Raw genomic sequence first — 27,518 nt, 5'->3', positions numbered from 1 at the left:
ATAGTGGCTAAATTTTAATTAGTTTATTGTGGGTAAATATGGATAGGTATTTGTCTTCGGTAGCTCCTAAAATAGAAGTTTCGGATCTCATTCAAAAGTCGACTCTTTGACGCAAAAGTAGACAGAGTCATCTTTTCTTCTCGATACAACGAACAAATCCTTCTAAATCAATCGAAAAATGGTAAGGATCAAATCCATTTCTCTATCCTTAATTTAATTCCATAATCTTTTTTATATCATTTTCTGATTTTTCATTTTTCGCATAAATTATAGGTCTGCGTAGCGTGTTTAATACCGCTGTTCCTCGTCCCGATCGTTAATTTATTACCTGTTCTATTCCATATTCTCATGGTAAGATCTTTAAAAGCTAAATTAACCAGTTAATTTTGATGCTTACGACGTTAATTTTTCGTTTTTTTTTTGTGTGTGGATTTTTTAGGCAAAGATTTATAGAATGTTTGGAAAGGAGTATCAGAGACCGGAAAGAGCACCTCCTGCTTGTCCTTTTAAACCATCAGCTACTAAACCGAACAATTCTGTAAGTTGTTCAATTATAATGGCGTGATCTTTTGTTTTACGTGTTGACTTGCTTGAAAAATTTGTAAGCTACCAAAACAATAATTCCGTAAGTCATTTGATTATAAAGGTGCGATCTTTTGTTTAGACGTGTTGACTTACTTGAAAATTTTGTTCAATGTTGGGAAATATATGAGCTGGATGATCCTGTGTCATGGCCTAGGCCCAACGGCCAAGGTATTGTCCGCTTTGGCCTGACCCCTATGCGTCAACATACGTCTTTTGGGACTCAGGGTCTTGTCCCTAATTTGTCACGATCCAAACTAGGGGCCAGCGACTTCTTGCTTAGATTGTTTGATTGAAATTCATTGGTTCACATGTGCTAAGTTGCCCGGGCTCGGGTGCGGGTATCCGATACGGGGATGCAGATCAAGATATGGATACGGGTGCGGGGATTGGGCTAACAACAACCCAGTAAAATCCCATTAGTGGGGTCTGGGGAGGGTAATGTGTACGCAGACCTTACCCCTACCCCGAAGGAGTAGAGAGGCTGTTTCCGAAAGACCATCGACTCAAGAAAACAAAAAGACAAAAGGAGACAATATTAGTATCACCACAGAAATCATAGGAAAAATAGTAACAACATGAAATCCAGAAGAAAGATGCAACGCAAATAGGTCATGCATTGAAAAGCGAAATAGTAAGACACAACATTGATACCGGCTATCTTAGACCAAAACCCTACCAGTCTAGTCTTATAAAGGTACGAAGTAAGGCAAGACTCAACTATCTCCTAACCTACAATCCTAATACTCGACCTCCACATCTTCCTATCAAGTGTCATGTCCTCGGAAATCTGAAGCCTCGCCATATCCTGCCTTATCACCTCTCCCCAATACTTCTTAGGCCGTCCTCTACCTCTTCCCGTGCCCTCCACAACCATTCGCTCACACCTCCTTACCGGAGCATCTGGGCTTCTTCTTTGAACATGCCCGAACCATCTGAGCCTCGCTTCCTACATCTTGTCATCAATGGGAGCCACGTGCACCTTTTCCCGAATATCATCATTCCTAATTTTATCCATCCTAGTGTGCCCGTACATCCATCTCAGCATCCTCATTTCTGCTACTTTCATCTTCTGGACATGTGAGTTCTTAACAGGCCAACACTCAGTCCCATACAGGCCAACACTCAACCCCATACTAAGAAAATTCAAAATAAAAAAAATAGCTACTCCCTCTGTTCTAGTTTATGTGAACCTATTTCCTTTTTGGTCCATTCCAAAAAGAATGACCCCTTTCTAAATTTGGTAACAATTTAGCTTAAACTTACAATTTTACCCTTAATGAGAAGCTTTTATAACCACACAAATATGTTGGGCCCCTTTTTGACTTGTTTAGGACCACAAATTTCAAAAGTCTTCATTTTTTCTTAAACTCCGTGCCCAGTCAAACATGTTCACATAAATTGGAACGGAGGGAGTATATGTTTAGTAGTTTTAAATTTTTATTTACCACGTAATTACTATAAAATTAATATACTTTGTTGCAAATACTATGTGAAGTAAAAAAAATTCTTCTAAAAAATTACTCATTGATGTTAACAACTATTTTGTTCATCATGATAAAGTACCGTCATTTTCCAATTGCAATATAGAAATTACTTCAAAAGAACGGAACGGCTACTGTTAAATCAATAATATTTGAATACTAAACAAGGTTTGGTGACAAACATGAGTGACCTTGGAATGTGTAAAATTATTATTATATTACTTTTTACATTTAAGAGTTCTTTAGGCATGAGAATCGAGTACATGACAGTATCTAGTTTATGACAGCTGTTCTCCTCTCTCAACTTAATACCCTCATCAACATAAATTGTCTTGCAATATCCACAGATTTTTAAAAGAGATTTACCAAATACACCAAACAAGGTTTGGTGACAAACATGAGTGACCTTGGAATGTGCAAAACACTAGTGCATTTATTATTATATTATTTTATTACATTTTCTTTACACCTAAAGGAACTGCAAATCACCTTTCCCCAACTTCTTTCAAGCTTGTACATATGCTCAAAATTCCCCAATTTCTTTCAAGCTCTTACAAAATTAGAACATAACCCTTGACTTCTTGATTTCTCTGACCCACAAAGCAGCAAATATGAGACAAAAATACTATAAAATTGAAGGTATGCTATTTTCCATAACTTAAATCTGTTTTATTTTAGATTTTGAGAAATCAAAATCTCAAATTTTCTCTCAAATCTGTCGATGGACTCCGGTCAAAGTGTCTGAAGTTAGTTGACTGAATCCAGGACGTATCCCGTTCCCGCTCCCGTATCGAGACGGGTACGGCACCAAAATAGGCGAGTCCGTGCAACTTAGCCCATGTGTGTATACTGAATAGACATACATATCTGAATAAGCCGAGTGGAAAGCTAATTGGAATTGATGATAGTTGATTGATATAATGAGTGTGTGTTTTGTGTGGTTGGATATATCTGTTTGGGTAAGTTGGGGACCAAGTTGTTTGAAATTTGGATATAGGATATGCAAAAACCATTTAGCTCTTTTTGATAAAAATTTGTTTTTGTTGAAATTAGTGACCTCCTTGTGCCTTTAATGCCCCTTTTATTAGGGGAAGCATCAGAATATGTTGCATCATTTGAAAATTAGAGATTGAGTGTGTTTGTTACAAAGGAAAATGTTTTTCCATGGAAAATAGATTTCTTGGAAAATGTTTCTTAAGTAGTATTTTAACTTATTTTTCAGAGTGCAGTTGGTGAGTGTAAAATAATTTCCGGAAAATATTTTCTAATATTTGATTGGTGAGTAGAAAGTAATTTCTAGAAATGAGCATCCAACTGAAATGACCTTGGACCAGTTGGATATTGTCCAGCCCACAGTTAGCCTTACGGTTCATCATGGAAAATCCATACGGGAATGGGGAATCTGCCATCCAAACTAGTAAGTGCAAGGTTAGTTTGGTCATTTACCACCCCCTCCAGTCTATCCATTTCACCTGTTGTCTGGCGAACTAGAAAATAGATCAGAAGCTTGGAAAATTTTATGTTGCTCGGACTCTCTGAAAATGTGCCCGGATACGTGTCGGATCCTCCAAAAGTAGATCATTTTTGAAGGATCCGCACGGATGCTGCTACAGTTTGGAGAATCCGCGCAACATAGGGAAAATTGTATCTCTGGAAAATGACTTCCCCACTCTTCTAAAGGAAGTTATTTGCCGGAAATTAGAGGAGAATGTGTTCTGTAGGGAAATATTTTCCCAAACGTCTTTAGGGAAATATTTTCCCAAATGTTTAATATTTTTTCCTTCATACCAAACACACCCTAACTATCTCTGTCTGAATACCCCGGCAGTATTCTTGATGATAACGTTGAGAACATAATGTTTTTCTGAAGATGAATGTAAATTTGTGAAGTATGGGTTGAGGAATCAATCCGATGAATCTTTGAGGAGATTCTGATGCGCATGATGCTAGAACTCTGGGGATTTAGGCGATTATGGTCTATTCTTGTCCTCTTCCAGATCTTTATGATGGCTAGTACCATGAAACCAGAGAACAAAGTGAAATGAAAGGTTTAACCCACAATGAACAAAGCAGCAAAAGAACTTAACGTCAACCTTAGACTTTGTTCTCAGTTGGAATTCTCGAGTATAGTTTTTTGCTTCATTTCTCTAAGCTTAATGATAGACAAACGCAAATAAATGTACTTGGCACTTGGAAAAGAAATTTAGGTTGTTGTTTCTCATCCAATCATTTATATCTGGTATGCTGAAAAGTTTCTATAAAAAATTTCCTGTCTGCATGAGGTCATAATGGAAGGGAACACTCTTCTCCAATGCTTTTGTAAAGTACTAAAGTACTTTCAATTTTGTTTGATGAGGTTTAAGCGTTCGGATTTTCCGTTATTATGAAACTAAGTTTTAGATATGACTCTCAACACAACTGAAATATTTCTGCTAGGAGTAGGCATAGAATTACTTTGTTAACAGAACACTTGCAAAAGTCCTGTATTTTGTTACGTTGTCTTAAGACTGTTGGGACCCACAAAATACCTGCAGAAATATGTACGGGGAAAATAACCGTACTAAAATGGAGAAATAAGGACACCAAGATCTAACGAAAAACCTAGGCCCGAGAGAGTCAAAATAATATTACTATAGTGCGATTATACTCTTCACTCGAGTCACAAAGTCCTCGAGATGCAAAAGTAATTCCACTTTTGAAGTATCCTCACAATAAAACCATTCAATACTCTATTTGTTTTTCCTCATAGATTTATTTTCTTAAAATGGGATGATACAAATGAGAGAGAACTGCCCCTATTTATAGGAGTAGAATACCTGTGATGATGTCATTGGTGACATCGATGGAAAATGTAAATTCTTAGTTTGCATTTTGAATTCATTTAATGGTCAGCTGGCCAAATTCAAACTTGCTGAAGATTTTATTGTTTTGACTTTCTTGCCAAAAAGAAGAGATTCTTCCTTTATCAATGGGCTTAGTTGGGTTGGAACTCACAAATCTCCCCCTCCATACCCATGCACCTATATGAGGTATCTTTGATTTCTTAGATAGTGGGACAAGTCTATTTATTATACTTGAAGTTGTCTCTCGGGATAACCTTGGCCAACATATTCCCATGACTTTTGCTCGTGTGGATCTTTTTGGAATTCGTTCTCTACTAGATCATTAATCCAATAATATCTGACGTTGATGTGTTTCCTTATTGGACGGTGCATGGAGTTTTTACTCAAGTCTATTGCACTTTGATTATCACAATAGACAATATACTCCTTTTGCTGCAATCCAAGTTCTTGAAGAAATCAATTGAGGCTGGAGGGAAGATTTGTGGGGTCAAGCCTCTAGACTCAAGTAAAAGATCCCCCCTCCATTCTCAAGTTCTTTTGGCAAGAAGGTCAAAGTCAACCATAAAATCTGCATCAAGTTTGGATTTGGCCAGCCGGCCTTAAAATGAATTTACATTGCAAAGTTTGAGTTTTGTATTTTTTTGTTGATGTCATTGATGACATTAGCATGAGCTTTCTACCCTATAAGTAAGGGCATTTCTCTCTCATTTGTACCATCCAATTCACAAGCTGAGATGTGACTTTTTATGAGAAGGAAACTCGGAAAAGATGAATATGCACTTGGTTAATTGGAAAAATGTGATAGAAGGCAAGAAAGGAGTTGGTTTAGGGGTGAAGAATCTAAAACTGTAAGAGCCTACTATGTAAGTGGTTGTGGAGATTGAATGATAGCAAAAAGGAACTCTGAAAAGATGTGATCATCGCAAAGTATGGGAAAGAGAATTACTGGATTCCTAAACCTGTTTTGGTATCTAACAGAGTTGCTGTAGGGAAGCAGATATGCAGTCATTGGGGTGATTTCAACAGCTAATTAGACTAAAAGTGGGTGATTGGAAACATTTAGATTTTGGTTTGTTCCGTTGTTGAATAAAGTCTATCATTCGAGTGTAGAAAGCTAAGTTGCACGGACTCGCCTATTTTGGTGCCGTACCCGTCTAGATACGGGACTGGGACGGGAGCGGGATACGTCCCGGATTCAATCAACTGACTTCAGACACTTTGACCGGAGTCCATCGACAGATTTGGGAGAAAAATTGAGATTTTGATTTCTCAAATTCAAAAATAAAAAGATTTAAGTTATGAAAAATAGCATACCTTCAATTTTGTAGTATTTTTGTTTCATATTTGCTGCTTTGTGTGTCAGAGAAACCAAGAATTCAAGGGTTATGTTCTGATTTGTTAGAGTTTGAAAGAAATTGGGGAATTTTGAGCATCTGTACAAGCTTGAAAGAAGTTGGGGAAAGGTGATTTGCAGTTCCTTTAGGTGTAAAGAAAATGTAATAAAATAATATAATAATAAATGCACTAGTGTTTTGCACATTCCAAGGTCACTCATGTTTGCCACCAAACCTTGTTTAGTGCATTAGGTAAATCTCTTTTAAAAATCTGTGGATATTGCAAGACAATTAATATTGACGAGTGTATTAAGTTGAGAGAGGAGAACAACTGTCATAAACTAGATACTGTCATGTACTCGATTCTCATGCCTAAAGAACTCTTAAATGTAAAAAATAATATAATAATAATTTTGCACATTCCAAGGTCACTCATGTTTGTCACCAAACCTTGTTTAGTATTCAAATATTATTGATTTAACAGTAGCCGTTCCGTTCTTTTGAAGTAATTTCTATATTGCAATTGGAAAATGACGGTACTTTATCATGTTGAACAAAATAGTTGTTAACATCAATGAGTAATTTTTTAGAAGATTTTTTTTTACTTCACATAGTATTTGCAACAAAGTATATTAATTTTGTAGTAATTATGTGGTAAATAAAAATTTAAAACTACTAAACATATAGCTATTTTTTTTATTTTGAATTTTCTTAGCCGAATCCCCGCACCCGTATCCATATCTGGATCCGCATCCCCGAATCTTAAAATTTAGATTTTGCCGAATCTGATACTCGGATTCGTCCCCGTATCGGATACCCGCATCCGAGTCCGAGCAACTTAGGTAGAAAGGTGAATTTAAATCAGCTTCATTGTTGCTACAAATTATCATATATTATGCTTTATACTATCTTGACACATCTTTATATTAGTTTATGCCACATCTCATTTTTTGAGATTTTTGACGCACGGTCTGTAGTTACATAATTGATCAAAAGAAAATCAAAATGTGCAAATTGGCACGTCTTTATGCCTAAAGTTGTTGAATTCCAAGGTAGTATTGTGAGCATATGATAGTTTTTTTTTTTTTTTTTTTTCTGATGAAGGGTATGAGCATATGATGTCAGGTGAGGAATAAGTGGGTTTACCTTTTGCTGATCAAAAAGTGAGAAATAAGTGATATCTGCAACTTGCTAGAGATAAACTTTAGATACAAATATCCTATAAGTGAGTATGTTTGTTCAAATTGCTATTCAAGTATATAGACCACAGCCTGTTTATGGTGGCTAGAGGCAAAGCTAGCTGAGTTTCTAGATTTGCTTTTACTACATAGGTTTTGCTAGTAAAAAATTCAAAGATTGCCGCTCCATTTTTGTTTTCATGGACATACTATGTTGATGACTTTCATTCATGGAACTGGAAAAAGTTCATATTTGCTAAGGATAGGCTTCTTTGGACTTAAATAGTATTATTTAAGTTTTTTCTCAGAATGCCCCAATTCTAAAAATTTGTACTTATAAAGAAAAGTTACATATTATCCGAAATGTTTAAAAGGGTAAAATCACTAAGTGTATGCTAACCTCCCCCCCCAAAAAACCCCACCACACACACAGGGAGGGAGGGAGATTTTTATTGGTTTGAGTTGAATATATAAATAAGCACACATTGTCACTAAAGTATGGAATAAAAAAGAGATACTAATTCAGGATGATTTCACAATCCATATGAACTGTGTATTTTTTTTTTTGGGACATCCTATTTTAAATTGGCCAATTGCTAATTGGAAGTTGCAATACTTGTAGTCGGAGCTTCAAAACTTGATCAATCTATAGCCTTTGCTAATTGCAAGTTGCAATACTTGTAGTCTGACTTCAAAACTTGATCAATCTATAGCCTGCCTGAACTACTCAGAAGAAAAGTGGAAAGGAAATATAAAATTTCTTGCATTTGTTTATCAAAGAAACAAATCGTGAACTCTTAAATCTATTAACTTCCAGAAGATGGTGGTTTCACTTGTCCTTGTGCCATTTGAACTAAATTTTATGTCCTTTTGCCCATCTTCTTATTTATCGTGTTAACCATTACACTGTATAAACCATAACACTGTATAACGAAACACTGTGTGTTTAACAGGTCACGGGAGAACCAAGTTCTGGCGCCTCTCATCCTATACCTAAGGCAGTTGGAGTGGATGATTCCAAGCAGGATTAACTTTGGAAGAATTGGAAAAAGCAAATATCGGTTATGTCTTCCTTGAGACTATGCAGGTTTATCTAGCCATTGGCAAAATGATATGTGTGCTACCTATATCATCTTGGTTAATTTAGTTTGTGGAGATTTGGATAATGTAAACTGAACCTTCTTACATTTTTATGGTTAACTTGTAAATCTCTGTTAGAAGCACACATGACATCTGATTGTGTTTCCAACTTTATAATCTCTCTTCAGCCATGTTATGTATTTGGAAGTGTCGAATTATGCCTTAATCGATGTCAGTAGCGCAGACAAGAGTCGGTTGCTCTAGTGGTAATTACCCTTCACTTCCAACCAAGAGGTTGTGAGTTCGAGTCACCCCAAGAGCAAGGTGGGGAGTTCTTGGAGGGAGGGATGCCGAGGGTCTATCGGAAACAGTCTCTCCTCCAGGGTAGGGGTAAAGTCTGCGTACACACTACTCTCCCCAGATCCCACTAGTGGGATTATACTGGGTTGTTGTTGTTGATATCAGTAGTGCGCTTAATGCCTCGTGTCCCCTATGTTGTTCTTGACTCTTTGCAGTCTATGACTACACCACTGTATGAGATAGTAAGAGGAGTAAATTGAACCGACTTTAGCTTCCCTGGTCCCTACTCTGTAATTGGCGAAATCTTTCTTCCTCCTCCAGAAAAAGGAGTAAATTCTTTACACCGATATGTCGTACTCCTTTACAGTGGCGTAGCCACATACATTGAAGGGTGGTCAACCGAACACTCTTCATCGAAAAGTATATATTGTATATATAGTAATTTTTATTGTGTATATATGTCAAAAAATATTGTTATGTGTATATTAAATTTGGCGAATTACTAGCTTAGCCATTGCTCCTTTAACCAGGTTGCCCGACAGACTATGTGCAAGCTGGGTCGGAAACTACTTTATCAAAAGAGAATAAAGTGTCAGCTTTCAAGCATTAGCTAAATGGTAGCTAATATTTATTTTCGTTTGTATTTGATATCTTTTTCTTGCTTAACTGGCAAGTGAAGATCTACCATAACGATTTTGTGGGATCCTTTACAACTGGAATGCTTGTATCTGCAGTTTTGGGGGCCATTTTGTTGAATATGATGTATATTTCGTTTTTCTTGCCCATGTCTTTTAAAATTGTGGACATGTGTTTTTTATTCAATTGATTCAACAACATTCAACTTAGGAAAATGTTTGCTTTTGTCAAAAGGTGAAAGGTATAGGCTCGAGTCGTCTTTGTTATGTGATATTCAATTTTGTTTGCCAAGTCTATGACAAATTTTTAGAAGGATAGGTTTTACTTTAGGCCATATGACTTGTGAGGTTTAAAAAAGAGGCATTTAAGCCTGTCCACAAAGCCAAAAAATAAAGGTTCATTAATGTTACTGCATTTAAATTAGAAACTGTTATTATTTGTAGAAATATTTTACCTGATTTTACACCGTTTCAAATAAAATAGTACAGAGTTGTAAAAGCATAAGAACTATATAGAACCATTTACAAAGTTTCAAATAAAATAGTTTGGTGGATAAGTTTTTTCAACCAAGTTGGCACGGGGTGCCTTGGCGTAGCTGGTAAAATTACTGCCATGTGACTAGGAGGCCACGGGTCGATCGCGGAAATAGCCACTTGTAGAAATACAGAATAAGACTGCGTACAATAGACTATTGTAGTCTGGTCCTTTTCCGAACCCAACGCATACCGGAACAAGTAAAATTACTGCCATGTGACTAGGAGATCACGAGTTCGACCGCGGAAATAGCCACTTGTAGAAATACAGAATAAGACTGCGTACAATAGACTCTTGTAGTCTGGTCCTTTTCCGAACCCAACGCATACCGGAAGCTTGGTGCACCGAAAATGCACTTTAAGTTGGCATCATTACACCATATGTAAGTAGTGGTGGCTGGTCTCTCTAAGTCTGCAACATAATTATATTATGGTAATATGGTGGCCTTAAATTGTAGCAGCCACGGCCCATGTGTATTCACAAAGTTGTTAAGAAATTGGATTTCAACTAAATAATAATTGAATACATCATGGGTTGGTGAGCTATTAGTCAACTGTTTCAGTGTATAAGATCTTGGTTGAAATTTAGGTGAATGTTTGTTGAAAAGTCTTAAAAGAAAGTTCTGCGTAATTGCTACTAAAACCAAAGATTGCCACCTTAAAAATTAATATACTATTTTAATGTGTTAAATTTTTTGCTGAAAACCAAGTTATTGTTTTCAAGACTCTGGTGAAGTGATGGGGTAATCAATCAGAACGAAGAAGCCAGGAATTTTCCAAGTAATTTGTTTTATTCTTATTTAGATGAAAGTAGATGAATAATCACCGAGAGTTGTATATGATGGAATAGATAAGATTCCTCCGTCCTCAATCAAAAGTCTCGGCTTTGAGTCCTAGGGATGAAGGGGAGTGCTTTCCTTTTAAATGGCCTTACACATCGCAAATTCAGATTAGTCGGAGCCCCGATATAAATACCGGACACCCAGTAGAAAACCAAAAAAACAACAACAATATAATGTATAAACTTTGATTTGGTATTTTCTTTCATTATTTGTTTCTCTTACTTAGCAAGTGAGCACTATTTCAATGTGCTTCTATTTATTTCCACTCATAATTAATGATGATGCTCAAAATTGGTCCAAAACAAAATTTTCAACAGAACATTTGGAAATTTTTAAGAAAGGCATTTCGGAGAAGTTCTAGTGAAAATGTTTAAGGAAATTTTTTTCTAAAAATCAAACGTGGTTGGATAATTGCTGTTTCTATCAAGACAAGATAATTTTTGATCTATTTCCAAAAGCGTTTGGTAAAAGTTAAAGAGCTAGGCTTTTAAAATTTAACAAGCTCTCTAAAGTCAATAGCAACTTTCTATTAGACCAAAGTTAATTAATCCAAAGTTAAGTGATCATGGAGGTCGCTGATTAGGATAAAAGGTTATTAAGTAGTCGAGTGATTTCTCTATTTTTTTTGGAAGACCGTTGTTCTAGTTTAGAGTATTTTATCTGCTCCTTCTTCTCCTTCTTAGTATTACTATCATTATTCTATTATTATCTTATTTTTCAATTCTATTACTACTGTTTTTTTATTTGATTAGTGTATTGGGGAAAATCAATATTACATTTGGAATTAATTATGTGGCTGTCATGGCAAGACACGTAGATTATTAGAAGAGTGACAGCTGGCAAAGAGTACTTAAAGAGACGCGAGTCTTAATAGGTACGAGCAAAGTGTCTAGAAGACAAGAAGGAACGGTCGCTCGGGTCTCTTCATAATTTGAAGAGGCACCGGTAGAATGAACCAAGATAGCAAAAAGTACAGATTTGCTAAATCTTCAATTAATGAGCATGCATGATTGAAAACGTTACAGAATCTTCACGAAACAGTTACGATTGCCAATTATAACATTTTATTAATGTCATTAAATGCTCATAGTGACTCGATTATTAGAGGGAAGAGACGTTGTACTTAGAAATAGCTATAAAAGGAAGAGAAATGACATATGTACGGACACGTTCTGATTACTATTGAAAGATACTTGTTTACTTTGCTTTATATCGATTACTTTGTTATTACACATTCTAAATTTTTCCTTTTCCATTGCAAAAATATTCTTTTGTTTGATTATCAGTAGACCGAGTACTTCTTAAAATAAGCTTTGACCAAAACTCCTATTTTTCGGTTAAACAAATTGGTTCCGTTACCGGAAATCTAATAATCTTCTCACTTTCCAAATCCGTTCTTTTATTAAAAAGAATTATGTCGAATGCCAACGACAACAACCAACAAAACTTACAAAACCAACAAAACCAGCAAGGAGACGGAACTCAGCAACATCAGTTGAATCATCTAAATCAACAAGGAGATAGAACTCCAATCCCTCCCCACGAAACTCTCATCGACAATCTCGAGAAGGGACCCCTGATAGATCTGAATCAAATATCAATGACCAGCATGAGAATGATCAAGCTATTGATGTAACGTTGGTCAACAATGTTCTTCAAGCTTTTGTCAGCGGGTTGCCAACTGTACCACCAACTCCACCTCCAAATAATACCGCAACCATAGAAAATCCTCGCTCGAGACTCGCTAATTCAGGCAGTGGAGGAATTCCCAGCAAATCTCGTGATGGAGGGTCAGGTAACCCAATTAATTCTGATTTACAAAGTTTAGTGCTAACTTTGCAGAAACAGCTCAAAGAACATAGTGATCGCATAGAGCAGATACCCGATGTACCACCTATAATCAAAGGAATAGATATGGAGAAATACTCTCAACAACCTTGGAAGTTAAGTGCCGCTCCTTTGCCAATTCTAAAAAAATTCAAGATGCCCGATATCCTGAAGTACGATGGAACAACTGATCCACGGGATCACGTAATGGCATTTACTACTGGCGTAAAGGACAACGACTTGACCAAGCAAGAAATTAAATCAGTATTGGTCAAAAAATTCGGAGAAACACTCACGAAGGGAGCACTAACTTGGTATTCTCTTTTACCTGAAAATTTTATTGATTCTTTTGCTGAGCTTGTAGATTCATTTATCAAAGCACATTCGGGAGCTCAAAAAGTTGAAAAAAAGATGGAAGACATTTTCAAAATAAAACAAGGAGATACGGAGCTGCTCAGGGAATTCGTAGACAAATTCCAGCGTGAAAGGATGATATTGACACGTGTACCCGATAACTGGGCGGCTATGGCATTTGCCAGTAATATAAATGAAAAAAGCTCAGAAGCCACGAGGAGACTCAAAGAAATCTTACGAGAATTTCTATCAACAACTTGGAATGATGTTTACAATAGATACAACACAAAGCTGCGGATAGAAGAAGATACTAACACTCAGTCTCAAAAAGATGAAAAAGTAAGTTCAAGGCGGGCAGAAACTGAAAAAAGGTTCGGTAAAAACAGGTACGAATCTTATATAGGACTAGCAGGAAGGGATTCATGTTCAAAACAGGAAAATCCAAGATATGAACCTAGGTCAAGGGACAGAGAATCAGGTTTGTCGTCGAGGTTCGGAAAAGGGCGAAACATGCGAGATACGCGAGACGACGACATAGGTTCAAAAGCAAAAATTGGTGGTTACAGTTTTAATATAAGAACATCCAAGTTGGTGGATGTTCTAAGAAGTATGGGAGATAAGGTACGGTGGCCAAAAGAAATGAGATCAAACCCAAACAAGAGAAATCCCAAATTTTGGTGCGAGTTTCACAACGATCACGGTCATAAAATGGCGGACTGCAGATTGCTACAAGGTGAAGTAGAGCATTTATTAAAACAAGATTACTTAACTGAATTATTTAGTGAAAAGAGAAAGCAAGCGTATATGAAGAATAGGCCGAAACCGCCAAAACCTCCATCACCAAAGAGAACGGTTAATGTTATAAGTGGAGGGGAAGATATCAATGGCGTAACATATACGTCGGCAAAAAAGGTGTCAAAAATCACGGTCACCCATAGGAAGCGAGTTCGTCAAGTTTTGGAAGAAGATAGTATAACATTTGATGATGCAGATGTAGATAGCGTGCTGATCCCACATAATGATGCACTGGTAATATCTTTACTTGTACATGATACTAACGTATAACGAGTTTTGATTGATCCAGGAAGTTCTGTAAATATCATTCTATTACGAGTGGTAAATAAGATGCAATGCAATGATAAATTGGTACCCAAAGCGCGGACCTTGTCTGGTTTTGACAACTCAAGCATTGTAACAAAAGGGGAGATAATACTCACCACATTCGCAGAAGGAGTAGTCAAAGACACCAAATTTCAAGTGATAGAAATTTACATGGCGTATAATATGATTCTCGGCAGACCGTGGATTCACGAAATGGATGTTGTTCCGTCTACCCTACATCAAGTTATCAAGTTTCCTTCACAATGGGGAATATGATAAATCCGCGGTGATCAACAAGCTTCTCGAAGCACTAACTCAGTGGCAGATTCAAGCACAAAAAGCGACGTAAAATAGCAATTACAGAATTCAGTTGAGGATGTAGCAACACAAGCCTCAACTATAGAAGGGCAAACAGAAGTAGACTCGAGGCATGATACTATTCAAGAACCAGAAGAAAATGAAAACATCAAAACAATAATCGAGGAACTGGAAGCTGTGGTATTATTTGTACATTGGCCGGATAGAAAAGTCTACATTGGAACCAACCTATGTCCGGAGATGAAAAGTAAGTTAATTAAATGTTTAAAAGCTAACACATATTGTTTTGCTTGGTCGCATTCAGATATAACAGGTATACCATCGGAGGTAATGACCCATAAACTGAATTAAGACCCAACATACCCACCTGTCAAACAAAAGAAAAGAAGCAAGGTTCCTTCAAGAATTAGGTGATTCAGGATGAGGTACAAAAGCTTTTAAAAATTGGGTCTATCCGCGAGGTAAAGTATCCAGATTGGTTAGCTAATACTGTAGTAGTGCCCAAAAACAATGGTAAGTAGCGAGTTTGTGTAGATTATACTAATTTAAATAAAGCTTGCCATAAAGATTCTTTTTCATTACCGCACATAGATCAACTAATTGATGCTACTATGGGACATGAGCTAATAAGTTATTTAGATGCCTATTCAGGATATAATCAGATAAAAATGGATCCTCTAGATGAGGGAAAAACTTCCTTTATTAAAGACAGGGGAACTTACTGCTATAAAGTTATGTCATTCGGTCTAAAGAATGCCGGGGCCACGTACCAGAGGCTAGTGACCAAGATGTTTCAAGAACATCTAGGAAAAACTATGGAGGTTTATATAGATGATATGCTAGTCAAATCACAACAAGCAGGGGATCATATTCAACATCTGTCAGATACGTTTCAGATTCTCCACAAATTTAACATGAAGTTAAATCTTGAGAAATGTGCCTTTGGCGTGTCGTCAGGTAAGTTCTTGGGATTCCTTGTTTCTAACCGTGAAATTGAAGTAAATCCCGTGCAGATTAAGGCTATTGAAGGAATACTGGATATACTTACGAGCAAAAAAGAAGTGTAGAGGTTGACAGAAAGAATAACAGCGTTGGGAAGATTTATTTCCAAGTCATCGGAAAAATGCTTTAAGTTCTTTTCAGTCTTGAAAAAGCAAAATCAATTTGAATGGTCTAAAGAATGTCAACAAGCGCTCAAAAATTTAAAAGCATACTTGTCAAATCCACCATTGCTAGCCAAACCGAAGGACGGGGAAAAATTACTCATCTACCTTGCTGTTGTGGAAGTAGCGGTAAGTGCCGTATTAGTTCGAGAGGACCAAGGTAAACAATATCCAATTTATTATGTTAGCAAGTCTTTATTGGATGCTGAAACTCGATATCCTCATTTAGTAAAACGTGCACTAGCATTAATTATGTCAACTAGAAAATTAAGGCCTTATTTTCAATGTCACCCTGTTTCTGTAGTAACTGACTACCCCTTACATAATATATTGCATAAACAAGAGTTATATGGTAGGTTAGACAAATGGGCTATAGAGCTAAGTGGATATGATATCACATATCAACCTAGAACTGCAATAAATCACAGGTTTTAATAGATTTTGTGACAAATTTTAGCCTAGGGATGCAAGCAGAGGCGGAAAAAGAACTACAGGTATTTTACGGGTCTAATCCAGGTACTTGGACCTTATTTACCGATGGCTCTTCAAATGTAAATGGAGCAGGTTTAGGCATTGTCTTGACCCACATGCGGGAGAAACTATACGGCAAGCCATAAAATGCCATTCTATTACTAATAATGAAGCAACATATGAAGCTATTATCGCAGGTCTAGAATTGGCACGAGAGCTCGGAATAGAGCAGGTCATAATCAAAAGTGACTCGCAGCTCGTAGTTAACCAAATGCAAGAGACTTATATAGCTAGAGAGGCGAGGATGCAACAATATCTGGAAAAGGCATTAATTAGACAATTCCAAACTTGGAAAATTGTGCAGATACGAAGAGATAAGAATGTTGAAGCAGACACGTTAGCTAATCTAGCATCCGCTGTAGAATTGACCAATGAGGAGAATGCTTCTGTAATACATTTATTTCATTCGGTACTCGACCAAGATAAAAATTAGGTAAATTTCAATAATTTAACTTGGGATTGGAGAAACGAAATTGTTAATTTTTTGCAGTACGGAATACTACCTGAAGATAAGAAAAATGCTTAGGCACTTCGTCGAAAAGCTACTCGTTACTATTTAGATCAGGGCAATCTATATCGAAAAATGTTTGGCGACCCTCTAGCAAGGTGTCTTGGACCTTCTCAAATAGAATATGTGATGTGAGAAGTATATGAGGGACATTACGAAAATCATGCCGGAGAAAGATCCTTGGTGAAAACTTTAATTAGAGCAGGGTATTACTGGCCAAAAATGGAAGAAGAAGCAGAAAATTTTGTGGTAAAATATGACAAGTGCCAAAGGTATGGTAACAACATGCGTCGACCATCTGAATTACTACATCCGGTTGTTGCACCATGGCCTTTTATGAAGTGGAGGATGGATATAGTAGGTCCACTACCACAAGCCAAAGGCAAGGTACAATTTATATTAGTACTCAGTGATTATTTTACTAAGTGGGTAGAAGCAGGTGCCTTCAAACATGTACGAGAAAAAAAGGTCAGGGATTTCATCTGGCGAAACATCATATGTCAGTTTGGAGTTCCAAGAGAGATCATGTGCGATAATGGCCCGCAGTTCATAGGTGCATAAATCACATAATTCTTTCAAAGTTGGAAGATTAAAAGGATTACCTCTGTCACGCCCTAAAACCATGTGACCGGCACCCGGTACTCTACCCGACCTGAGTGAACCATCCCAGAAATTAATACTCATCTATATGCCTAATAGGGGATATGAAAGCCTCTTCAAATACAATCATCTTAAGATATAACCCAAATCATAAAAATATCTTTAAGCAACTATTTTACTTTGAAATAAAACTTCAAAAAGGTAGAAGAAATTTTCATTCATGCATGCCATATGAGTAACCATAGGATTACAACCCAAAATGAATATTACTATTGTCTATGGAATCTCTATGACATGGAATGACATAGCCAACCAAGGGATAACCCAGTGGCTCAAAAGAATGATAATATAATAAAGTCCTCCACTGGTGCGAGGGTGGAGTCTCACCAAAAGTATCAACAGGAAATGTAAAGCTGTCCTATCCACGCGGTCCAAGCTGCTCAGGTCCAGTCCCTGAAAACAGAAATGGAAATGTGGCCGAAAGGCCTAAGCTCCACATGCCTAGTATGAATCATGAACGGCTCCCCCCCAAAAAATAGGACAAGCCTTAAGGAGTGGTAAGATATGCAATAACAATTGATATAAGAAAAAAATATTTATATCAATTAATAATTTAGAAAATAAAATAATATAATAAGATAATACATATTTCAATATCTTCCTTTAGCGTTAATCTTTAAAAAATCATGTTAGATTTTTCATTTACCGGGAGCATTATACCATCACCGACACGAGAAAAAGACAACTCGGTTATGTACCTAGCGGCAAATATCATATACCCTACTTGCTCATGTCGTCTCATCGTAGTGCCGCATGAATCGACTCAGCCGTGCTAATAAAGTAGCACAATAGTACCCCCTAATGGGAAGTACTCTGCCGTAGTCCCCAACCTTAAGGTAGGTTCTACGCCTACACCGGCACGTGTAGTTTCATGACCTAATGAGGAAAATATCCAAGGTCAATCTCGGTGAACTTGAGTAACTCCGAAAACCTTTACATTTATCAATGACGATATTCATAGCCAAATCAACTACTTGAAAATAGTTAAATCCAAAATATTTCACAACTCATGTATTTGCGTATAAAAAAATACTACAAGTGCTATTCTCATTTGTTTAGTTTTAAAATTTGAATAACATTTCAAGAAAATAATATTCAAGCACTCAAAATCTTTTATGATGCAAGAAATGGTATAATACCAACTCACTCGTCCCCACAAGATAGGACTCATAATTAGAAGCTGAATTTAATCATGTTTCGATATGAGTTTGGAGAAAAGCTCCGAAGGTAATAAGTTTCAACGTACCTCAAATTGCTTCCAACCTTACCCTAAATGATCCAATAATGCCGACGAGTCACAATCTACATATACGAACTCATATAATTCAATAACACGTCACAACAATACCAACTAACCCAACTAAGTGCCCAACACTTTAAGTCTAATTTCATAAGTTTAGCAAAAATCCCCATTTCATCATTTGAATGTAAATCCTTAAACTTTAAATCAAAATCCTTCATTAAACATGTCATGGGATCTAGTCATTCCATTGAAATCTCAAAATAACATCGTGGAACAAGACCCAACACTATTCATCATCCCTACCAACTCATTCTTCTAGGGTTTCATGAATAGAGGCCTAAATACAAATTGATATTCGTAAATATACTCTTCTACATCTATGGAGTATAATGTATTATATTGGAGTGAAGGGATTACCTTTTTGTTCAACCCTAGAAGAATTCAAGATTTGGGTTCTTGAAGTGTTCTTGAGATTTTCTTCAACAAATCTAAAATTTCCATGTAGTTGAAGAGTTAAGAGGTGTATTTAATGAACTAGATCTACCAAGAAAGAATTAAATTCTTACCTTATGGTGTATTAATGGTAGAGAGCCTTCTTATCTCTCTAAGTCTTCAAATACAAAGCTTCAAAACATAAAAGACCAATTTCCTCCCGTAATTGCCTTAAAAAGGCTTCAAAGATCGCATGCCGCCTGGGACGCGTCGCATGCACTATCACGTGCGTCCCAACTCTATGAAATTTAAGAGGACGCCAAGGTTGGCGCGATGGGCATAGTTCACTGCCCCCATTCTTGGCAGATGGAGAATTGAGGGCTATGGGGATGCGACACGTCACCCATAGCGTTGACCTCTGAAGATCAAAAATTGATGCTCCTAACTTCCTCTTTGATTAACCCCATTCTCTTAATTTAAAATTTTATCTAGATGTGTTCATCTTGCTTAACTATTTTATTCTTTTAATTTCCTTTTTGTCCCCTTATTTCCTAGCTAGTAACCACGCCACCTAACTCATATTCCATCCACCATCACCTTAAGCTCATATCTTTGATTCCCTCATTTTCCATTTGTATTTCCTTGTTCCTTAATTCATTTCCTTTCAAGAGTTGTTAATAATACTTTTAATTACCATCCATCCAACATTCATTCTTTGATTGAAGTCATTAGTTCCAAATACCTCAATAACTTCGTGCTACTCAAATAATTCATATAGCTTGGGTTTGTTCAAATTACATCCTTAAGCTCAAATTAAATCCAAATTATTCATAGAGGTTAAATGGCTTTACATTCTCCCCCACTTAGAAACATTCGTCCTCGAATGTAAATCCTTGGTCATGTTAAAGTCCAAAAGCATGATCTCCAAGCATCTCCAAAACTTTCCTACTTCCCAATTCTTAAAGATTTGAAATTTGTCTAACTCTCCAAATTTCTAAAAATTTTGCTAGAGTTTTCTTTGCTTATAGGCCTAGCCAAAAAATTTAACCCGACAGCGAGCCACAAGATTACAATATAAAAGGCTCTACATGGCTCTACTCATCATAACTACATAAATAAATGCCTTCATGGCCTTATATATCTCCAACTACCATTACATAGCCTCTCCCGGCATTACCACAATAAAATTTATTACTATAAGACAAGCCTAACAACCATGTACAATAGATGAACCAATCAATCACTTATCCCATGGAATTCGATAACTCTAAACTCAAAATTTCAAAAAAGGTAGCCATACCTGATGTCGCGAATAAGTGAGGGTTTCGGATTTTTATATCCTCCTCAGCCTCCCAAGTAGCCTCCTCGACGTCATGATTACGCTATAACACTTTAACTGAAGCTATGTCTTTAGTCCTCAATCTACGAACTTGCCTATCAAGAATCTCAACCGGCTCTTCTTCATAATATAAGCCGTCATTTATCTCTACTACCTCCGGTGAGATGATGTGAGCAGGATCGGGCACATACCCCCGTAGCATCGACACATGGAAAACAGGATGAACCAAGGTCATCGATGCAGGAAACTCTAGCTTGTAGGCTACTTCACCAATCCTTTTCAAGATTTGATATGGACCAATAAATCTAGAACTTAGCTTGCCCTTCTTCCTAAATCTCATAACGCCCTTCATTGGCGATACTTTCAAGAATAATTGATCACCCTCTTTAAACTCCAACTTACGTTGACGTACATCTGTATAGCATTTTTGTCAGCTCTGAGCAGTCTTAAGTCATTGTTGAATCAAAGACACCTTCTCTAAGGCATCATGTACAAGGTCGGGACCAAGTAGTCCTACCTCAGTCGGCTCAAACCATCCAATAGGTGATCTACAACGTCGTCCGTACAAAGCCTCATAGGGAGCCATCTGGATACTAGCTTGATAGCTATTATTGTAGGCAAATTCAATTAGAGGTAAGTCTTCATCCCAATTCCCACCAAAATCAAGGACACAAGCTTGAAACATGTCCTCAAACGTCTGAATAGTCCTCTCAGCCTGCCTGTCATTCTGTGGATTAAAAGTGGTACTCAAATTGACACTTGTACCCTCCTTCTTGAAAGGACTGCCAGAAATGAGCAGCGAACTGGGCCCCTCTATAAGATATAATGGAAACTGGAATACCGTAAAGTATGACAATTTCTTTCAAGTACAAATTAGCATATTGCGGTGCTGTGTCAGTCATCTTTACTGGTAAGAAATGCGCCGACTTTGTAAGTCGTTCTACAATCACCTAAATAGAGTGATGCTTCGAGCGAGTGCGAGGCAAACCCACAACAAAGTCTATATTAATCATCTCCCACTTCCAAAGTGGAATCTCAATATTCTGAGCCAACCCACTAGGTCTTTGATACTCAGCCTTTACATACTGGCAATTTAAACATTTATCCACGAAGTCCGAAATGTTTTCCTTTATTCGATTCCACCAATAGATCTCCCGCAAATCTTTGTACATTTTTGTGGACCCTGGATGCATGGAATATCTTGAGCTGTGTGCCTCAACCATATTTTTATGACGAAGCCCATCGACATCTGGCACACACAAGTGACCGTTCATCTTCAACACCCCATCCTCGTCAAGAGAAAATGCAAGGATATCATTAGATTGCACCCTATTTCGAATTTTCACCAAATTTGGATCTTCGAATTGCTTAGCCTTGACACGCTCAATAAGAAGGGAATGTGCTATGGCACCGATGGCAAGCTCTTTATTTATCGTTAAATGTGCCAAGGTACCTCCTGATTTTTGGCTTAGCACATCGGCTACCACATTCGCCTTTCCCGGATGGTAATGAATGCTTAAATCATAATCCTTTAAAAGTTCTAACCATCTCCTTTGCCTCAAGTTTAATTCCCTTTGCTTGAATATATATTGCAAGCTTTTATGGTCAGTATATACTTCACAATGCACACCATACAAATAATGCCACCAAATTTTCAAAGCAAATACCACTGCGGCAAGTTCCAAGTCATGGGTCAGATAGTTCTTCTCGTGGATCTTCAGTTGTGTAGAAGCATAAGCAATAACCTTACCTTTCTGCATCAAGACACAACCCAGCCCAACTCTAGAGGCGTCACAATACACCACAAATCTGTCTGAACCTGTTGGCAAGGTTAACACATGTGCTATATTCAATCTAGCTTTCAACTCACTAAAGCTTCTTTCACAGGCATTCGACCACTGAAACTTTGTTGCTTTCTACGTCAACTTGGTTAACGGAGATGCAAGAGTAGAAAATCCTTCAACAAACCGCCGATAGGCCCGATAATCCCAAGAAACTACGAATCTCTATCGGTGTAGTTGGTCTAGGCCAACTCTTATCCGCTTCAATCTTTTGAGGATCAACCTTAATACCTTTGCGAGATACCATATGACCTAAGAATGCCATGGATTCAAGCCAAAATTCACACTTAGAGAATTTGGCATATAACTCATTCTCTGAAAGCGTTTGCAACACTATTCTCAAATGATTGGCATGCTCCTCTTGACTCTCTGAATAGACTAATATGTCATCAATGAAAACAATTACGAACCTGTCAAGAAATGATTTAAAAACTCGATTCATTAGATCCATAAAGACTGCGGGTGCATTTGTTAACCCAAATGACATCACTAAAAATTCATAATGCCCATAGCGGATCCGAAAGGCCGTTTTGGGAATATCCTTCTCTCGAATTTTCAATTGATGATACCCTGACCTTAAATCAATCTTCGAGAAGAACTTTGCCCCTTGCAACTGGTCAAACAAGTCATCTATCCGAGGTAGTGGGTACCTATTCTTGATGGTCACTTTGTTAAGTTGCCTGTAGTCAATACACATCCTCAAAGAACCATCTTTCTTTTTCACAAACAGCACTGGTGCACCCTAAGGAGACACGCTAGGTCTAATAAACCCTTTATCCAGTAAATCTTTCAATTGCTCCTTCAATTCTCTTAACTAGGCTGGAGCCATTCGGTATGGGGGAATAGATATCGGCTGAGTATCTGGTACCAAATCTATCCCAAAGTCGATGTCCCGATCCGGCGGAATACCCAGAAGCTCATCAAGAAAAACATTAGGAAACTCATTAACGACTGGCACAGACTGAATGCTTGCTACCTTCGCAGTTGTGTCAGTGACTCTGACTAAATGATAAAGACATCCCTTTGTAATCATCTTTTTCGCCTTAAGGTATGAAATAAACTTACCTCGAGGCTCAGCAATATTGCCCTTCCACTCACGAACTGACTCATTGGGAAACTCAAACTTGACCACTTTAGCACGACAATCAAGAATAGCTAACACTTGTATAACCAATCCATCCCTATGAAAACATCAAAGTCAACCATTTCTAGCCCAATGAGGTATGACGTAGTCTCTCGATCTTGAATTATAATCACACAACTCCTATAGACGCATGAGGCAATAAGAGAATCTCCCACCAGAGTCGACACAAAAAATGGTTCAAGTAGTTGTTCCGGCTCTATCCCAAAATCCAAAGTAAAGTACGGAGTAACATAGGAAAAAGTAGATCCGGGAACCATAAGAGCATAAACATCTAGAGTAAAAATAGTAAGTATACCTGTGACGACCGCATCTGAAGCCTCTGTAGTAGGACGAGTAGGCATGGTATAAAAAACGAGGATGAGACTCTTGCGAAGTGGAAGCTGTTCGCGGCACCTTTCCTGCATTGCGCCCACTGTGGGCTCCATTACCCCTAGGTGGGGGTGGTGCAACCGAAGTAGTAGCCGTAGAAGGTGTCGGATGAGCTCTCGAACCTTGTTGCCCATTAGGGCAAAACTTTCAAATATGACCCATCAACCCGCAATCATAGCATGGACCACGGGGTCCCCTTGTAACATTCGACTGACGCTGATGAGAACCCACAATACTCTAAGCCTGATGTGCAGAATGGTGGTCACTCTAAACGGTCCTAGACTGGCCTCCATGTACGGAACTGTATGCCACTAGAGGGCTACTGAAAGTTGTCTGCACCCTAGACTGTGGTGAACCAGATGGACCTCTGCTGCTTTGCCCCTTGCCTGGACTAGGCACTAAAATGAAAGTGCCAAAAGTATGGGCCTTTTTGTTTTGCTCCCTGTTGGCCCTCTCCTCCTGATGAATCCTTTCGAGATCCATTGCTAGATCCACAAAGTCAATAAAGGTAGTATTTCTTCTCCCACCAGCTGTATCTTTTCTGATGCTCGAAATCAAGCCACGAGCAAAGCGATCAATCTTCTCATCCTCAGTGGGGATGAGGTGGGGAGCATAACGAGATAATTTCTCAAATTTGATGCTATACTCTAGGACCGTCATGGTATCCTGCTTCAAGGTCTCAAATAATATCGCAAGGGCAGCTCTCACTCCCGGTGGTAACCACTTCTTAGTGAAGATCTTCTTAAACTCTGCCCAAACCATTGGAGGTGCATCCTCCGGTCCACTTTTCTCTATCCCTTTGAACCAGAGGTCGGCAATGTCTTTCAATTGGTAGGCTGCCAATCGAACCACCCGATAGTCTTTAACTCCCAGCAAAGTAGTAGCTTTCTCAACTTCCTCCAAAAAGTCCTGCGGGTCTGCAGTAGGATCTGTACCAGTAAAAATTGACGGCTCAAGTCTCACAAATTTCATGGCCAACTGTGCCATATCCTCAACCACTGGCGCTCTCATCCCTCCTTGTTGGAGTGCTTGGATACCCATTTGAAGGTTCTGTTGAGTCTGTATAGCCATGAGATCAACAAAAGTATTCATAGCCGTTCTAATATCAGTGAGGGTCTTTTCCAAGTGATTTGGCTCTGGAGGTGGAGCAGGTGCCCCATCAACTTCATCCTCGAGCTCCCAGACCATTCTTGGATCCATTGGAACTGGCATGGTCCGGGCTCTTACAGCTCTTGGGGGTCGGCCCCTAGGCCAAGCGGGTACCCTTTTCAAAGCCGTATCGGGAATAGGAGCAGCTTTTTGGTTCACATTACTGCCACGCATGTTCACCATCTTTTGCTAATAGATATAGCGTATGAGTTAGGAAATATTTCTTAACTCTATTTCACGATTCTAGAATAAGAAGAAAGAGTGAAGTGTCCTTATAATGTCAATATAGTCTTCTCGCTATAAGTGTGGTGCACAACACACCCATAAGGAGAACCCTACCAGACACGATTCCATAGATTTCCTAGGACTCGAATTAGAACCTAGGGCTCTGATACCAAGTTTGTCACGCCCTAAAACTACGTGACCGGCACTCGGTACTCTACCCAACCCGAGTGAACCATCCCATAAATTAATACTCACCTATGTGCCTTACATGAGGATGCGAAAGCCTCTTCAAATACAATCATCTTAAGATATAACCCAAATCTTAAAAATATCTTTAAGCAACTATTTTACTTTGAAAGAAAACTTCAAAAAGGTAGAAGAAATTTTCATTCATGCATGCCATATGAGTAACCATAGGATTACAACCCAAAATGAATAGTACTATTGTCTATGGAATCTCTATGACACGGAATGACATAGCCAACCAAGGCATAACCCGGTGGCTCAAAAGAATGATAATATAGTAAAGTCCTCCACGGGTGCGAGGGTGGAGTATCACCAAAAGTATCAACAGGAAATGTAGAGTTGTCCTATCCACGCAGTCCAAGCTGCTCAGGTCTAGTCCCTAAAAACATAAATGGAAATGTGGCCAAAAGGCCTAAGCTCCACATGCCTAGTACGAATCATGAACGGTTCCCCAACAAAAATATAGGACAAGCCTTAAGGAGTGGTAAGATATGCAATAACAATTGATATAAGAAAGAAGCATTTATATCAATTAACAATTTAGAAAATAAAATAAAATAATAAGATAAAACATATTTCAATATCTTCCTTTAGCGTTGATCTTTACAAAATCATGTTAGATTTTTCATTTACCGGGAGCATTATACCATCACCGACACGAGAAAAAGTCAACTCGGTTATGTACCTAGCGGCAAGTATCATATACCCTACTTGCTCAGGTCGTCTCATCGTAGTGCCGCATGAATCGACTCATCCGTGCTAATAAAGTAGCATAATAGTACCCCGTAATGGGAAGTACTCAGCCGTAGTCCCCAACCGTAAGGTAGGTTCTATGCCTACACCGGCACGTATAGTTTCATGACCTAATGAGAAAAATATCCAAGGTCAATCTCGGTGAACTTAAGTAACTCCCAAAACCTTTACATTTATTAATGACTATATTCATAGCCAAATCAACTACTTGAAAATAGTAAATCCAAAATATTTCACAACTCATGTATTTGCGTATAAAAAAATACTACAAGTGCTATTCTCGTTTGTTTAGTTTTAAAATTTGAATAACATTTCAAGAAAATAATATTCATAGCACTCAAAATCTTTTATGATGAAAGAAATGGTACAATCCCAACTCGCTCGTCCCCACAAGATAGGACTCACATTTAGAAGCTAAATTTAATCGTGTTTCGATATGAGTTTGGAGAAAAGCTCCGAAGGTAATAAGTTTCAACGTGCCTCAAATTGCTTCCAACCTTACCCCAAATTATCCAATAATTCCTATGAGTTACAATCTATATATACGAACTCACATAATTCAATAACGCGTCACAACAATACCAACTAACCCAACTAAGTGCCCAACACTTTAAGTCTAATTTCATAAGTTTAGCAAAAATCCCCATTTCATCATTTGAAGGTAAATCCTTAAACTTTAAATCAAAATCCTTCATTAAACATGTCATGGGATCTAGTCATTCCATTGAAATCTCAAAATAACATCGTGGAACAAGACCCAACACTATTCATCATCCCTACCAACCCATTCTTCTAGGGTTTCATAAATAGAGGCCTAAATACAAATTGATCTTCATAAATATACTCTTCTACATCCATGAGGTATAATGTATAATGTTGGAGTGAAGGTATTACCTTTTTGTTCAACCCTAGAAGAATTCAAGATTTGGGTTCTTGAAGTGTTCTTGAGATTTTCTTCAACAAATCTAGAATTTCCATGTAGTTGAAGAGTTAATAGGTGTATTTAATGAACTAGATCTACCAAGAAAGAATTAAATTCTTACCTTATGGTGTATTAATGGTAGAGAGCCTTCTTATCTCTCTAAGTCTTCAAATACAAAGCTTCAAAACATAAAAGACCAATTTCCTCCCGTAATTGCCTTAAAAAGGCTTCAAAGATCGCATGCCGCCTGGGATGCGTCGCATGCACTATCGCGTTCGTCCCAGCTCTATGAAATTTAAGGGGATGCCAAGGTTGGCGCGATGGGCATAGTTCACTGCCCCCATTCTTGTCAAATGGAGAATTGAGGGCTATGGGGATGTGACGCATCACCCATAGCGTCGACCTTTAAAGATCAAAAATTGATGCTCTTAACTTCCTCTTTGATTAACCCCATTCCCTTAATTTAAAATTGTATCCAGATGTGTTCATCTTGCTTAACTATTTTATTCTTTCAATTTCCTTTTTGTCCCCTTGTTTCCTAGCTAGTAACCACGTCACCTAACTCATATTTCATCCACCGT

The 27,518-nt window shown here is 37.8% G+C and overlaps 2 protein-coding genes across 2 annotated transcripts; one reads left to right on the top strand and one right to left on the bottom strand.

The window, feature by feature from the left end:
* The first annotated feature begins 41 nt into the window (after positions 1-41).
* LOC107781433 (uncharacterized) lies at positions 42-8,690 on the top strand. The gene is made up of 4 exons (XM_016602133.2): positions 42-181; positions 274-351; positions 440-538; positions 8,375-8,690. Exons 1-4 carry the CDS (start codon positions 179-181, stop codon positions 8,450-8,452), a joined length of 258 nt encoding a protein of 85 aa, XP_016457619.1. The 5' UTR covers positions 42-178; the 3' UTR covers positions 8,453-8,690.
* Positions 8,691-22,943: 14,253 nt separating this feature from the next.
* LOC142164996 (uncharacterized) lies at positions 22,944-24,974 on the bottom strand. Its single transcript, XM_075223651.1, has 3 exons — positions 23,940-24,974; positions 23,569-23,786; positions 22,944-23,310 (listed from the first exon to the last, which is right to left on the bottom strand). Exons 1-3 carry the CDS (start codon positions 24,972-24,974, stop codon positions 22,944-22,946), a joined length of 1,620 nt encoding a protein of 539 aa, XP_075079752.1.
* Between the last annotated feature and the right edge of the window lie 2,544 nt (positions 24,975-27,518).

This window comes from Nicotiana tabacum, chromosome 10, assembly GCF_000715075.1.
Source record: "Nicotiana tabacum cultivar K326 chromosome 10, ASM71507v2, whole genome shotgun sequence".
Taxonomy (NCBI): Eukaryota; Viridiplantae; Streptophyta; class Magnoliopsida; order Solanales; family Solanaceae; genus Nicotiana; species Nicotiana tabacum.
This window is presented reverse-complemented; position numbering and strand designations above follow the sequence as displayed.

What these genes read in the sequence shown, in the direction of transcription:
- LOC107781433 (XM_016602133.2), top strand. An exon ending in TTCTATTCCATATTCTCATG is followed by an intron (nt 352 to 439) that starts GTAAGATCTTTA and finishes TGGATTTTTTAG; the next exon opens with GCAAAGATTTATAGAATGTT. An exon ending in CTACTAAACCGAACAATTCT is followed by an intron (nt 539 to 8,374) that starts GTAAGTTGTTCA and finishes TGTGTTTAACAG; the next exon opens with GTCACGGGAGAACCAAGTTC.
- LOC142164996 (XM_075223651.1), bottom strand. Translation starts at nt 24,974, where the DNA reads ATGGTGAACATGCGTGGCAGTAATGTGAACCAAAAAGCTGCTCCTATT. An exon ending in CTCTAGTGGCATACAGTTCC is followed by an intron (nt 23,787 to 23,939) that starts GTACATGGAGGC and finishes CATATTTGAAAG; the next exon opens with TTTTGCCCTAATGGGCAACA. An exon ending in TTCAGATGCGGTCGTCACAG is followed by an intron (nt 23,311 to 23,568) that starts GTATACTTACTA and finishes ATGTTTTCATAG; the next exon opens with GGATGGATTGGTTATACAAG.